This window comes from Balaenoptera physalus (genome assembly GCF_965194825.1).
Source record: "Balaenoptera physalus genome assembly, chromosome: 8".
NCBI classification, from domain to species: Eukaryota; Metazoa; Chordata; class Mammalia; order Artiodactyla; family Balaenopteridae; genus Balaenoptera; species Balaenoptera physalus.
Genome location: NC_138887.1, coordinates 101,813,560 through 101,828,648, shown reverse-complemented (window position 1 = coordinate 101,828,648; position 15,089 = coordinate 101,813,560). Strand labels below are relative to the sequence as shown.

Sequence of the window (15,089 nt, the reverse complement as noted above, 5' to 3'; positions counted from 1 at the left end):
TGTCAGGGAACTAAGATCCTGCAAGTCGCCTGGCACAGACAAAAAAAAAGTGTCCTCAGCCTTGGTTGTCCATTAGTATCACCTGAGCAGATCTTTACAAACCAATGTCCACAGATTCTGTTTTAATTGGTCTGGGATGGAACCTAAGCATCACTAGTTTGCAAAAGCCCCCAGGTGATTCTAACATATAGCCAGGGTGGAGAACACTTGTCTAAAAGATGATGAGGTGAGGTGTAATTAGTAAATATATTTTTAGCTCAGTGCTTCCCAAAGTTTGCTGGGCATGTGAATTACTTGAGAATCATGTTCAATGCAGATTCTGATTCAGTAGGTCTGGAGTGGAGCCAGAGATTCTGTTTCTGACAAGCTCCCTGGTATTGCCTGATGCTGTCATTTGACTTTGAGTAGAAAGGTTTTGGCTCACTGGGAATACACTAATTATAATCTGTGTCTACTGCTAAAATTTCATATACATACATGTTCAGGAATTTATCATATATGAAGGGAGAAGGCAGCCTGACTCTGGAAGATGGTTTTGCAATAGAGTGAGGCCTTTCGGTTCCCGGGACCACAGAAATACCTTGGGTGTTGAGATCTTGAGAAATTTGACAGACACTTCAGGGTGTTAAAAAAACAGATTTAGAACACAGGGCCATTAAATCCTAAGCAACAACTTTACTCTGAACCTTACATTGCTCAAATATTGATGATGGTAATAGTTGAGGACGAGTCCACAAATTTGGATCCAAGTGTCAGAGAAATAAAAAGTAAAATCCTGATATTAGTAGAGCAAACATTCCATCAAGTTTGGGCAACTCAGGGAAAAATTGATCAATGTGTTATTATTTCTCCTTCTATTGGGAGTAAGGAAAATTATCTCTGGACTGCCTCTTCTCAATCTTTTGGTTTAATTTCTAAAGGTTATGATACCATTGGCCTCTGAGACCACAGAGCTGGCACCTATATCCCTCCACCACCCTGCAGCCCTGGCAAAGAGTAGGAGGGAAACACCCTCTTCCAGGGCCGGTGCTATTCATCATCAGGCCTTCTCCAGCCTAGCAATTTGTCCACTTTCCAGCTTGAACAAATATCTTTCTGGCTACATGAGTCCCTCATCTGTTTTCCTGAGTAAACGGAAGGCTCCTAGACCTGCTGCCAGGCACTAGGGAGCCTGGAGGACATAAAGAAACATGCCTGTAAGATATTTATCCTATTGATGGCCCTGGGGCAGGAGGGAGAGAGGGAGATCTGGGGCCTTTTTCTTTGACATGCCTCCTTAACAAGTTAATACCTGTTCAACCACCAGCTGCCTCTAGAAGCATTTAGAAATACCACTTCACAATGATGAGATAGGTCATCCTTCCTCTCCCACTGGGCCTGACATCTCTGAGTTTTCTAATACAGATTTGCTGAAATGAGAGCAGGTCTTTGCTTTCCCTGACCTCTGTGCTTCTTACATCCATCAGAAAAGAACAATACCATAGCAAGGTACTCAGAGCTGAGGAAGGGAGACTGCCTCAGCCAGTTAGCTAAGTAGATCAGCTGACTCTGCTGCAGGTGTCACCAATTTGTGCTTAGGTACTGCGGACCCAAAATAAATAAAACCTTGGCTCTGCCCTTGAGGGAATTATAAGCCCAAAATCTGGGTTAATGATTTTCTAAGGTTAGGCCAAGTTGTTTAAATACTCAAACAGAATATATCTACCTCCTTGTTGAGAGCAGTGGGCATTTTGTCATCAAGGTTTCAAGAGGCTAAAGTTAAAGATGGGAGTAGGTGGTTCTATAGGTTATCTAATCTCTAAGGGCATGAAGTCCCTCATGGATGGATATAGTGTCTTTGGTCCATTTCAGATATTTCTTAGTATTAAAATATTGTCCCTTGATGACAATGTTGGGTGCAGGCACAGGGGGCAGACCCATGGGAACCACACAATGTCCCTCAATTGTGGTCATCATCAGCCAGCAATGGCAGCCAGAGAGGGAGACCTGGCTCCTGTTTCTTTCCTAAATTCCCTCTCATCACTGCAAACCTGGAAACTCAAAGGTTTCAGGGGCCAGGCAGATAATACAGGGCTGTGAGACCAAAGGAACTGGAGGAACTCTGTGCATTTTAAAAGCATTCAAATTGCTTTCTCAGCAGCAATCTCTAGAGCTGGCCTTGAGAATCTGCTTCACCATTTCCATCTGTCTATGTCTGGACATGTTACTTCACCTCTTTAATTCTTTGACTCCTCATCAGTAAATAGGGATAATAATACCCATCCTGCATATATCCCCAGGTGGTTGTGATAATTTAATTATCCAATATCTATAAAAGCATTTTAAAACTATAAATCATTACAAAAATGCAAGCAACTTAAACAATATCAAGTTTTCCTTATCTCTGAAGGTTTAATTTATGCTCTGTTTCTCTTAGAACTTAGGGACATACATTCCTATCTATTTTCCAGAATTCCACTGATAATATTTGTCGGAAAAAGTACTCTTTTTCTGCTGCCCTAACTTGTTGAGAGTATGGTTTATGCGATTGTTAACTTGCTGCCCTACAGCAAATCAAATCGACAAATATTTACTAGCTGCTGAGCTCAGCTTTGTAGGAAATACAAAAACTATGAGATTCTCTTTCTGCATTAAAGGAGCAAATTGCCCAGCTACACCGTGGTACCCATATATTCTAAGGAGGAAAAAACTGCCTATGCTCTCTGGATGCCCCCAGTACACCTGGAGCTTTACTTCAAATACAAGAAACAGCTGGTGTTCATGATTTAAGGCTCAATACAAATAGTAGGGAGAATTTATTTTACAAGCTGTCTAGTTTGGCAAAATTCCAGAATTCATCAAATAGAAAGATAAAGATGATGGTAATAATGATAAAAATGATTCTTCAAATGGCCATCATCAAAAAATCTACAAAAAAAAAATGCTGGAGGGGGTGTGGAGAAAAGGGAACCCTCTTGCACTGTTGGTGGGAATGTAAATTGATATAGCCACTAGGGAGAACAGTATGGAGGTTCCTTAAAAAACTAAAAATAGAACTACCATATGACCCAGCAATCCCACTACTGGGCACATACCCTGAGAAAACCATAATTCATAAAGATACATGTACCACAATGTTCATTGCGGCACTACTTACAATAGACAGGACATGGAAGCAACCTAAATGTCCATCGACAGATGAATGGATAAACAAGATGTGGCACATATATACAATGGAATATTACTCAGCCATAAAAAGGAATGAAATTGAGTTATTTGTGATGAGGTAGATGGACTTAGAGTCTGTCATACAGAGTGAAGTAAGTCAGAAAGAGAAAAACAAATACCATATGCTAACACACATACATGGAATCTAAAAATGGTACCAATGAACCTAGTGGCAGGGTAGGAATAAAGATGCAGACGTAGAAAACGGACTTGAGGACTCGGCGGGGGGGGGAAGGGGAAGCTGGGACAAAGTGAGAGAGTAGTAGCATTGACATATATACACTACCAAATGTAAAATAGATAGTTAGTGGGAAGCTGCTGCATAGCACAAGGAGATCAGCTTGATGCTTTGTGACAACCTAGAGGGGCGGGATAGGGAGGGTGGGAGGGAGGCTCAAGAGGGAGGGGATATGGCAATATATATATGTATACTTATAGCTGATTCACTTTGTTGTACAGCACAAACTAACACAACATTGTAAAGCGATTACACTCCAATAAAGATATAAAAAAAATTTTTTTAAAGATTCTTCATAGCTGTTCTTAAGATAGTGACATAAAAGAAGCGCAATCTACATAGGACCTTCCAAAACTGGAACATACCCTCAACTTCACCCAAAATAGACTTATAGCAGGCAGGGCCTTCCCAGCACCTGTAGAAATCAATGGTGACCCTATACACTTGACACAGTTGTGCTTGGAAGCTGGACCTGTGAAGGTTTCAGGCCAGGTTCCTTTGATTAATCCAGTAAAAGGGCATCAATATTTTTTTTTTAAGGGCATCAATATTTGTTTAACATAGGAAAGCGCCCAAAGAACCCCAATATTTCAAAACCGAAATGATACTCAAAATGACAACATCCAACTAGTGCTTTTCTGTGAACTGTTGAGATCTTTAAGTCTCAAGATAAGTCTAAAGAAAACAAGGCTTCTATGGGACTTCCCTGGCGGTCCAGTGGCTAAGACTCTGCGCGTGCAATGCAGGGGGCGAGGGTTTGATCCCTGGTTAGGGAACTAAGATCCCACATGCTATGCAGCACGGCCAAAATAAAATAAAATAAGGCTTCTAATAAGGGAAAATGCCAATGTCCTGATTCATAAATGAATTTTCACCACTTGGTGAGAATAATAATTCAAGCTAACACATACTGAGTACTTCTACTTCCAGGTAAGGTGCTGAGGACTTTAATACATTAGCTTACTGAATTCTCTTGATAAGCTGTTGTAAGTATAGTCACTATTCTCATCTTAAAGATAAGGAAACTAGGGCTCCCAGAGGTTATATCATGGCCCAAGGTCACATGGCTGAGTTGGGCTATTCGGCTGCCCCTCACCACGTGTAACTCAGACAGAAGTGGATGTGGTCTGCCTTTCAGTCCCCAGGTGGCTGCAGTTCGATGAGTGGCTCTGGTTTCAAGTAGGCAGCACATGGATGACAGCTAATCCCATCTACAGCCATGGACAGTATCGCTCACCCTACCAGTTACTTCACAGAAGGTCTTCTTTTTGTCCCCAACAGGACTGGGTGTAAGACCTGGAAATGGCTCAGCAAGCCCCCTCCCCAGTACTTCGAAAAAGAGAATCTAAAATACTTTATTCCAATATCAATGGATTATCCCTTTTCCATCCTATTTAGTGTCCTTAATAGTGGAAAATTCCATGGAGACTGGTTTGATGAGGTACAAGAGCCTTTTCAACTGAAGTGTGTTTCAGAAATTTAAGTTGTGTCCATGAATGTTTATGACTTAGATCTTCCCTTTTTCAGTGGGGTCTTCACTTAGAGGACAGATGATATTATTTGTCTTGGGCAAGAAACCTATTGCTCTTGAGATTTTCCACCTGTAAAATGGGGATAATAACATTTAGCCCACATTTTCCACATGGTTTTGGGGAGTATAAAAAGAATGCAAAAAAGAGAGGTAAGAAGACTTTTATAATACAAGCCAGATGCCATCTTCTCTAACATTTCCAATCTAGAGGCCCCACCACCACCCATCACTCTCCTGACAGCAGCCAGTTTTCTTTTATTTATAGCAGCTCTCATTACCCAAATTAAAATTTTTATTTAATTGTTTACTTGAGAACTTCCTGTGTCTCCAAATACAATGAAATTCCATGCAAGAAAGGATTTTGTCTCCTTGTTTGTCATTGCATTGCCAGCATCTAAAACTGTCCCTGGCAGACATTAGACTCTCAATAAATGCATGTTGAATAGTAAAACCTTTTTTTAAAAATATCTATATCTTTGTTAACATTTTTAAAAATTGGATTTCAGGTCCATAGAAATAGATTAAGTATAATCCTTGGTTAATGGCACGACTTCTTTGGTTATTTATTTAGCTGTTGAATTAGGTTTTTTCCCTGAAAAAAAAAAAGAAACATAACCTAAAACAAAAGCTAAGGTCCTTCATTTCACCATAGGGCCTTGACCCTTATCTCACCTCTGAGTCTCTCCCCATCTAAGGTAATCATCATTCAGAATCCCAGGTTCTTCATTTCCCTAGAAGTAGAGCCTGAGATGGGATTCTTGCTTAGGTGATTTACTGAGGGAGTTCTCAGGAGAAGGGGAGTTTGGGAAGCAGGGAGGGACAGGGGGAAAAAAAGCTAAGCAAGGATATGGAATCTGCTGGAGGCTGGATTCAGAGCTGTCAAGCATACACTGAACCACAGTATTCAATCTACCGTGAAGTAAAAGACTAGCTGTTTGTACCCCGAGTCAGGCAGTCATTGGCTGGTGTGTGGGGAGGTGATAAAGAGAAAGCAGGTGCATGGCTTCCTAGGTAAGGCAGGCCCCATTTGGCTAAGGACAATTCTCCAGAGAAGGATGGGGCCTTGAGCTGTGGATAGGCAACACTCCTAGCAGCTGCAGATGAGTGCACTTGACTGGGAAAAGAGGTCTGAGCATGCCTACTATACCTTGCTTCCCTTCCCCCAACCCTTTTTACTGAGTTATAGCTGATTTACAATATTATATGTTTTAGGTGTACAACAAAGTGATTCATAATTTTTAAAGATTATACTCCATTTATATTTATTATAAAATATTGGCTATATTCCCTGTGTTGCACAATATATCCTCGTAGCTCATTTATTTTATACATAGTAGTTTGTACCTCTTAATCCCCTACCCCTATCTTGTCCCTTCCCTCTTCCCTCTTCCCTCTCCCCATTGTTAACCACTGGTTTGTTTTCTATATCTGTGAGTCTGTTCTTTTTTGTTATATTCACTAGTTTGTTTTATTTTTCAGATTCCACATATAAGTGATAACATACAGTATTTGTCTTTCTCTGTCTGACTTATTTCACTATTGCTTCCCTTTTTTACACAGTTTTATCAAATTTTATGCCTTCCTTATAAGTGTATGTGTATATATAAATTATATATATATATATATATTTTCCCAGTTATTTGGAACTTTCTAGAAAGGAAATCACACTAAATTTTGTTTTGACTGTAGTATAATATTTCAGTATGTGAAAATACCATACTTATTCACCCATTCTCCCACTGGTGGACTTTTAAGTTGTTTTTAGGTTTTTGCTATTATGAACAGTGTTGCTGTGAACATTCTCATTTATGTCTCCTGTTGAATACTACAAGAATTTCTTGGGTTTATGCCTGGGGTGGAACAGGTGGATCATAAAGTATGAACTTTAGAAGATAATGCCCAACTATTTTCCAAAGTGATTTTACTAAGTCACACACCGACCAATAATGTATAAAAGATCCTATTATCTACCTCCTCTCCAACTTTTTTTTTTAATAGATCTTTATTGGAGTATAATTACTTCACAATACTGTGTTAGTTTCTGTTGCACAACAAAGTGAATCAGCCATATGCATACACATGTCCCCACATCCCCTCCCTCTGGAGCCTCCCTCCCACCCTCCCTATCCCACCCCTCTAGGTCATTACAAAACACCTAGCCGATCTCCCCGTGCTTTGCTGCTGCTTCCCACCAGCCAACTATTTTACATTTGGTAGTGTATGTATGTCGATGCTACTCTCACTTCGCCCCAGCTTCACCCTCTCCAACTTTTTGACTTATGTAAATTGAATGAGTTTAAAATCGCATTTCATTTTGGTCTTGATTTGTACATCTTCCATCAGTAATCATCTCTTCCTGTTTTAATCAAAATACTTGTTACCTCTTAAGTGAAATGCTTGCTCATATCTTTTGTCCATTTTTCTATCAGATTATTTGTTCTTTTCTTACTGATGTGTAGGAGTTCTTTGCATCTCCTTCGTCTGTTGAGTGTATTATGAATGTTGTGACTATCTTCTCCTAGTTTGCAACTTTTCTCTCTTCATGGTGTCTTTTAATTAATAGCTCTTAATTTTATTATAGTCACAGATATTCTTTTATGGCTTTTTAATGCCTTGCTGATAAATCTTTCTCTTAAGGAATCTAAAGGACAATCTCAGTCTTGGGGGTGGGCAGGGGGGTTCCACGAATAGAGCCAGGTTACAGGCGAGTCACAGAGGCAAGCATTGTCAGGTCTACTGAGGCATTGTCTGGTCTGAGGCAGCCCTGACTAGCCAGCACAAGCGACCAGCTGGCTGGCAGGTGTGTTCTGGTTATAGAATTGGATGTATCATGCTATTAGAGCTGGATACCATTAAAAATTCTAATCATAGACTGTAATTAACTTTCCTTGCTCTGACGCCCTGCTCACTAAACAACCTTCTGATTATAATTTGGCTTCCCATGTATCTTTGCCTACAGGGAGAGAATGTACTGTTCAGGCCGACGTGAGGATCCAATCCACTAAACAGTTACATGCCATGATGTAAGTTAATAAATTCGTATTCTGATTTTATCATCTGCCTCATCTGAGCCCTGTAGGCGTGAGTCAGCATCCCCAAGTCTAATCAATATGGATACAGAGAATATCAAGCCTCTGAGCTGAAAAACTAAGAACTAGACCCAGGACCAGAGCGAAATCACCAAGGTAACATTACCCTGGAGGCCCCTCGGCCTGATGGAGAAGGCCTTCCTACATGTCATGTGATGTGGACAGGGATTAAAACTGACTTTTGACATTATAAAGAGCTGCATATTCAAAACCATGGCTTGGTTCCATTCAGGTGAAGGTGAAGAATAGAGGATGATCAGGAGACTCATATTGAATATTTATTGGCTTATGAGCACACACCAGATGCTGCACAAATCCTAGGCAGAAGGATAAGATTTACAGACATGTTTGAAAAAGGCAAATTAAAAAAAAAAAAAGAATAAAGAAAAAAGGCAGATGGTACATGCTAAGGAGGAATGTAGCAAGAGGAGCCTGATTGATGAATCCTTGCTCCACCTTGGTACTCATGGTCCAGGATGCAAAATAGAAAAAGGCAACTTTAAAGACCAAAAACAAAAACCAGGAGAAGAAAACACAAGGTACACCAGAGAACAAATTGTAGTGTGCCAGGGCAGGGAGATTACCCAGGCTGGAGGAGTGATTTAGGACCAGTAGGGTGAGAGAAAGATCTTTGAACTAAGTTCAAAAGGCAAAGTAGAGGGGAGCCCATTAGGACAGATAGGGATAATTTAGCAATCCTGCTATTAGATCACCACTTCATCCAGGGTTTCTGAGTGAGCAGTACCTATAAAGACACAGATCCCCTTCTGGGATCCCAGTTACACTGAATAATAAAGAGAAGAATGTGATCAGAACTGTAGTATCTGGGAATTTTTGGCCCAGTGATGAGAAGTGATCCTCTACTTTGTATTCAGACTAAGAATAAATAAACAAAAACAGAAAAGGGGGATGACCTATACTGATGACCCTTCGGGATTTATTTTTCAAAGAAAAATATGTTCAAGAAAGGTGAGATGTATTGAAGGAAATTATGCGTCATCTTCGAGACCAATCTAAAAGACAAACATTATCTCCCACAGCACTTCCCTTGGGGCCCCCACCAGAGCAAGGTCATGGGCGTGGCTAGATTGGATGAGGCTACAGAACCATTTCACATATCCTTTTATTCTAAAAATGAGGTAGAGACAGGCCACCCAGGAAGGGTTGATCCCAAGTGTGGCCTGCCCACCCAGCTATGTGGAAGGAAAGGCATACAAAGGGCTCAGTGAAACAGCAGGACCAAAATACAGCAGGGTGGCAGAAGTGCTTCTCTAAGCACACCACCAGAATGCACAAACTTCAAGGAAGGGGGCTGGAGAGGGGCTGACCTGTGTTCTCTACAAAGCCAGAGGGCTCTGACTCACCTGTGAAGGAATAAGCTCCCTTTAATACTGGCCTCAGTGTGTGTGTGTACATGTGGATAAATAAATGTAGACAGAGCGGGCTCTCTTCTAGGAGAGGTTGTCCCACACATGCTCCATGATGGTCTTCAGCCCCAGCCAGGTCTCCTCTGTAGTGGGGATGATCTGGTTGGCTGGCAGGAAGAAGCCATAGTGCCCAATATCTCTCAACTCAAAAGTGAATGCAGGGCTTCCCTGGTGGCGCAGTGGTTGAGAATCTGCCTGCTAATGCAGGGCACACGGGTTCGAGCCCCGGTCTGGGAAGATCCCACATGCCGCGGAGCAACTAGGCCCGTGAGCCACAATTGCTGAGCCTGCGTGTCTGGAGCCTGTGCTCCACAACAAGAAAGGCCGCGATAATGAGAGAGGCCCGCGCACCGCGATGAAGAGTGGCCCCCACTTGCCACAACTGGAGAAAGCCCTCACACAGAAACTAAGATCCAACACAGCCATAAATAAATAAATAAATAAATAAAATAAATTTATAAAAAAAAAGTGAATGCATACTTGATGCCATTATCATATGCCCAGTCAACACTGCTGCCACTAGCTGGATCTGTTAAGTCAAAAGAGAAAACACCTTTGAAGCCTAGTTCCTTTCAGGATTAGATGGGAAGGGGCCTGGAGCTCTGCCCACCTGTGGTTCCTTAGGGATCTACAGTTATTTCTAAAAGTCATCAGGCCTACAGCACATAAACACTGGCCTGATCCCTATGTCTCAGATTGTCCTGCACCATGAGGGTCTTCACTAGTCTCAATCCAAGAGATTTTAAATCCTCATTTCCATCTTGTCACCAACTCACTGTGTAGGCTCCTTCAGGTCACTGGAAGCAAATCTTTAGAGAGTGTGGCAGGCAGCCTCCAAGATAGCCATGATGATCCTTGTCTCCTGGTACTCACATCCTTGTGTTGTGCCCTCCTACACTGGACAGGGCCAACTTGACCTGTTTTTCAGGAGACTGCAGAAATGAAAGTGCGTGCCCTTCAAAGCTAGGTGATAAATATCATGGCTTCTGCCTTGCTCTCTCTTGGATCACTGGCTCTGGGGAGCCAGCTGTCATGTTGTAAGGACACTCAAGCAGCCCTATAAAGAGGTTTATGTGGTGAAGAACTCACTGCCAGTAATTAGCCCTCACTTGCCAGGCATCTGAGTGAGCCATCTGAGAAGAAGATCCTCCAGCCCCATCAAGCCTCTAGATGACTGTAGCCCTGGAAGACACCTTCAGTGCAACATCCTGAGAGTCCCTGAGCCAGAGCCATCCAGATAAGAAGCTCCTGAGTTCCTGACCCACAGAAACTGTGTAAGAAAATTAATGTTTATTGTTTTAAGTTGTTAAATTTTAGGATAGTTTTTTACATCTCAAGAGATAACTGATACACAGAAAGAAGCACAGCCCTTGGGACTTCCCTTTGCCGAAAGGCAAGAGGCCTGTTTTCCTGCTTCTTCCAGTCAAACTCTACTAGAGAAGAAACTGGTTAAAAGTGCAAAGTGTAGATGATACTGAATAATAAAATAACAATGTAATAGCAGCTATCATTTGTTGAACATCTACCATGAGCCAGTCATCATACCGTAAAGTTTACATTTATGATCTCATTTAATCTTTAAGAAGCCAGTGAGAGAGGTAATACTGTCCTTGTTTTTCAGATGAGAAAATCCAGGTTCAGAATGAATAATTTATCTAAGAAAATATAGATGGAAAATGGCAAGGCTGGAATTTAAACCCAATCCATCTGATGACAAAGCCCATGCTTTCTTCAACCGACTTGGGGTCCATTTATTATATAATATATATGTCTGTTAAATGAAAATATGGGTCCCTTTGTTTTTCCACTGTTCCTAAGGGTTGTTTCTCATGATACTATTTGTGATTTTCTAGAGATGCTGCTTCTGCTGCAATTACATGCTCCCAGAGGTTGTGGAACAGGCTCTCCTATACTCTCTGAAATTCTTATGTAATTCCCACAGCCTTTCTCTATACTGAGAAAAATGCTGAATAAAAAAACAGGCAATGGCACCAGAAGTTTCTAGAAGTTATTTACATGGCAAGCTCAAGTATTTCAGAACAGATTTTAAATTCAGGAAGGGGCCAAGAAGACCTCTGCTGAGCAAAGTGATCAGGTTCATGAACTTCACTTTACTTGCGTCCCTGCTAAGTCTACCTACTCTTTTTTTTTAAAAAAGCACATATGGGGGACTTCCCTGGTGGCACAGTGGTTAAGAATCCACCTGCCAATGCAGGGGACATGGGTTCGAGCCCTGGTCCGGGAAGATCCTACATGCCATGGAGCAACTAAGTCCCTGCACCACAACTACTAAGCCCGCGTGCATAGAGCCCGTGCTCCGCAACAAGAGAAGCCACCGCAATGAGAAGCCCATGCACTGCAACAAAGAGTAGCCCCCTCTCGCCGCAACTAGAGAAAGCCCATGCACAGCAACAAAGACCCAAATGCAGCCATAAATAAATAAGTAAATAAATAAATTTATAAAAAAAGAAAAAACACATATGGGAACATACTAATAACACTGTTCTGTACACTGTATTTTTCAATTAACATTTGAAGATTATTCCCTATTAGCACATACAGATCCACCTCACTCATTTAAGGGCTGCATAGTGTTTCATTGCGGTAATGCACCAAATGTGTTTTTATCCAGCACTCTACTGATGAACATTTAGTTGCTTACCAGTCTTTTGTGACTATAAACAATGCTGTCATGAACATCCTTAATACTCACAATCTATCCATGAGCTAAACGAGCCCAATGAACTTGTTTCCAAGCCCTTAGTAGATCAGAATCAGTGAAGAGGAGGGGAAAGGGTTGCTAGAGGAAGGTGGCCTGAGGAAGGAGACATGAAAACTCTAAAAAGCAGACACAAGAGTTAAAGAAGAAAAACAGGCTGCGCTGTTCAGCAAAAGGATTGAACAGTCCAGTACAGCACAGAAGGCCTTCAAGATACAACAACTGACATTCAGAAGGCTACTCAGTCATGAAGAAAGGAGCTTAAGTCTCTTCTACATACTCTGTTTAAGAAGGCAGGAAAGTGTGAAAACCCATTTTAGAATTATTTTCATCTAAAATGATTAATCTAAGGAAAAGTTCAGCACTTGAAGGGACAAATGTCAACTACTTATATAACACATACCATAACCCAGGGAGTTAGAGTGTTTTTATATAAAAATTGGTTTCATTTTGGGGAAGAAAGGAGGGCAGACAAAGCCTATAAAAATTACGGAAGATGGGCTCTTGAAAGAGGTAGGAAATATTATGTATCCTGGACAATGCTCAGGAGACCCTTTCTCCTCTTCTGCTGGAGGAATCTGATGAGTATCTCTTAATTTTGGCACAGCTTATGCTGGGGAGAAGAATGTTTTTGACATGGGAGGAAAAGGCCATTCTTTAAACTGGCATCTGACCCAAAAGCCAGGACCCTGGTGACCCACAAAGATCTTTTGAGAGGACCTCCTCAGAAGGCTCCTGCCAAGTTCCTTTAGCTCTCTCTGGTGTAGGACTCAGTTCTGACTAATTAGAGGGTGGAGAACCTCTCCTGATGTGTTTGTTCTCTGAGGAGCTCCCATTCAACAACACTAGTAATAATAAACCATGAGTAATTACTGGATTGTTGCTGCAATTAGCAACACAACCACCAGCATCATGCTGAGTGCTTTATGCAGCTTGGGGGCATGTGAAACACAGACAAGAGTGCTGAGATCAGAGTACAGAGGAGGACCCAAGAGGTGGGTTGGAGAATCTTCGCAGAAGAGGAAGACTGAGGGGAACAGCTAGTTGAGGGCTAAGTAGGTAGGACAGGAGAGCAAGTTACAGTATGGAAAAGGAAAGAATTATCAACAAGTTTGCAGGGGCTTTGAGGTGGACCAACTATTGGAAAACTATTTACAGAAGAGGCACAGGAGGGGAAAATAAGCGCACTTGCTTAAAAGGAGCTTTGCTCCCCACATTTTTTGTTTCTGTTTCCCATTTATAGCTAGGGCCTTGCAGAATAATCATATCCTTCAATTTGACCTAAAAATTTAAAGATCAGACTCACAGAATAAGGGAACTGGAAGGATCTCAGCAGGAATAGAGTGAAATGCTCAGATGAAACACGTCAGTGAGAAACCAAAACAAGGGTATTTCCTCAAATTGGAGTTGAGTTGTAGGTGATGGGCCTCACGACCATCTTCAGGTCTGAAGTCTTGGTAGAGTTTTTGTTTTTGTTTTTGTTTTTTCAGCTCAATGCTAATGATTGTCGGGGGGAACCCCTAACCTAAGCCTGTTATGCTCAACACGTGTTCATTTTGGACAGGAAGGTGAGGGGGTCCCCTCTACCCGCCGTACCACCACCTCAGTTTGATGAAGATGGCCGCACGCAACAGCTACCATCACACAGACTTGACATAAATTCAGCCTATCATTAACAACAAAAAAAAAGACTACAACGTAGGAAGGCTGACTTGCAGCTCTTCTCCCGCTCCATTTCAAATGTCCTCTCAAAGCATTTCCTTATAACCAATAAACTCAGTGAGTACTTACAGACAGTGGTGCAGGTAGGACACACTTGGTACTCAGTGCCTGACAGGGAAGCCAGAGCTTTGGCTACACACCTTGCCACCTCATCCTAGGAGTGGGGAAATCATCAGAGTGAGAAAGAATGGATCCCGAAGTCAGACATTCCTCAACTGTTCTGTACTGCAGTGGTTTGAAAAATTCCCGACCCCACCCCCAATGTTCCCTCCTGGTCTCCTTCTTTCCCATCCAACCAGAGCAAAGGCCTGACTATGAAGTGAGGGAAATGGTATGGTTCCTCCAACTCCTTCTCTTATCCTCAGTTCTTTACTTCCAGTTTGGGGCAAGGGGTAAGGAGAGAGGTGGAAGAAGACCAGATAAGCATTCTGAAGCATGTATATTATAAACTCAAATTGGAGGAGCTGTATTCAAGCTCTTCACAGATCTGGAAGGCTGCTCACCAGCACATTAAAAATCTAATAAAGGCACCACCATCTTCACCTATCCTGAGGGAAGGGAATGTCATGTTCATGAACATGAGGGAAGGGCAAGTATGTTCAAGAGAAAACCTTCTAAGAGTTGGGTGTTCCCAGAGTGGAGGTGGAGACAGGGACGCCATATATGGATGTGCCCTACACAGAGCACCTCCTTGAGAGCAGAATCTAGTCCACACCTGGCCAGCCCTGGGTGGGGCTGCATCTGCTGAGAGGCGTGTGAGCTAGCTGTGGCCCCGGGCAGAGGGGCACACTCAAGCAGACCAGCGTGGAGAGAGAGGCCTGCAGTCACTCTGCAGGTGCCAGCCCTACTCCAGTCAGTTCACCCTAAGTGCCTGCTCACATCCTGGGTGAGTCATTGCATGTGACACAGAGCACCCCTAGGCTGTGGCCTACATCCTACTTAAACTCTACCTTACATCAAGTGAGGAGCACCTCCCCCTTGCCCACCACAATGCTACCCACAGTTCTTGGCAAGCAGTGGGTCTGCAATACGTTTTGGTCAGAAAAACAAGTGAGAAGGAAAGACAGGGTTGGGTGTGGTTCTTGGAACTCACAGCAAACACAGAAATAAGAGGCATCATCTTCTTCCTATTCCCAGTAGGCCTGATGGCACACTG

The 15,089-nt window shown here is 42.3% G+C and overlaps 1 protein-coding gene across 1 annotated transcript in view; it reads right to left on the bottom strand.

Annotated features, from left to right (window-relative positions):
• Positions 1 to 6,959: 6,959 nt before the first annotated feature.
• Positions 6,960 to 15,089, bottom strand: part of CPA4 (carboxypeptidase A4) — a 32,824-nt gene continuing 24,694 nt past the window's right edge. Inside the window, 4 exon segments of the mRNA XM_082473194.1 lie at positions 6,960 to 9,655; positions 9,973 to 10,021; positions 14,003 to 14,087; positions 15,027 to 15,086. Of these exon segments, the coding sequence (XP_082329320.1) occupies positions 9,517 to 9,655; positions 9,973 to 10,021; positions 14,003 to 14,087; positions 15,027 to 15,086 (333 nt within the window). The 3' untranslated portion in view covers positions 6,960 to 9,516.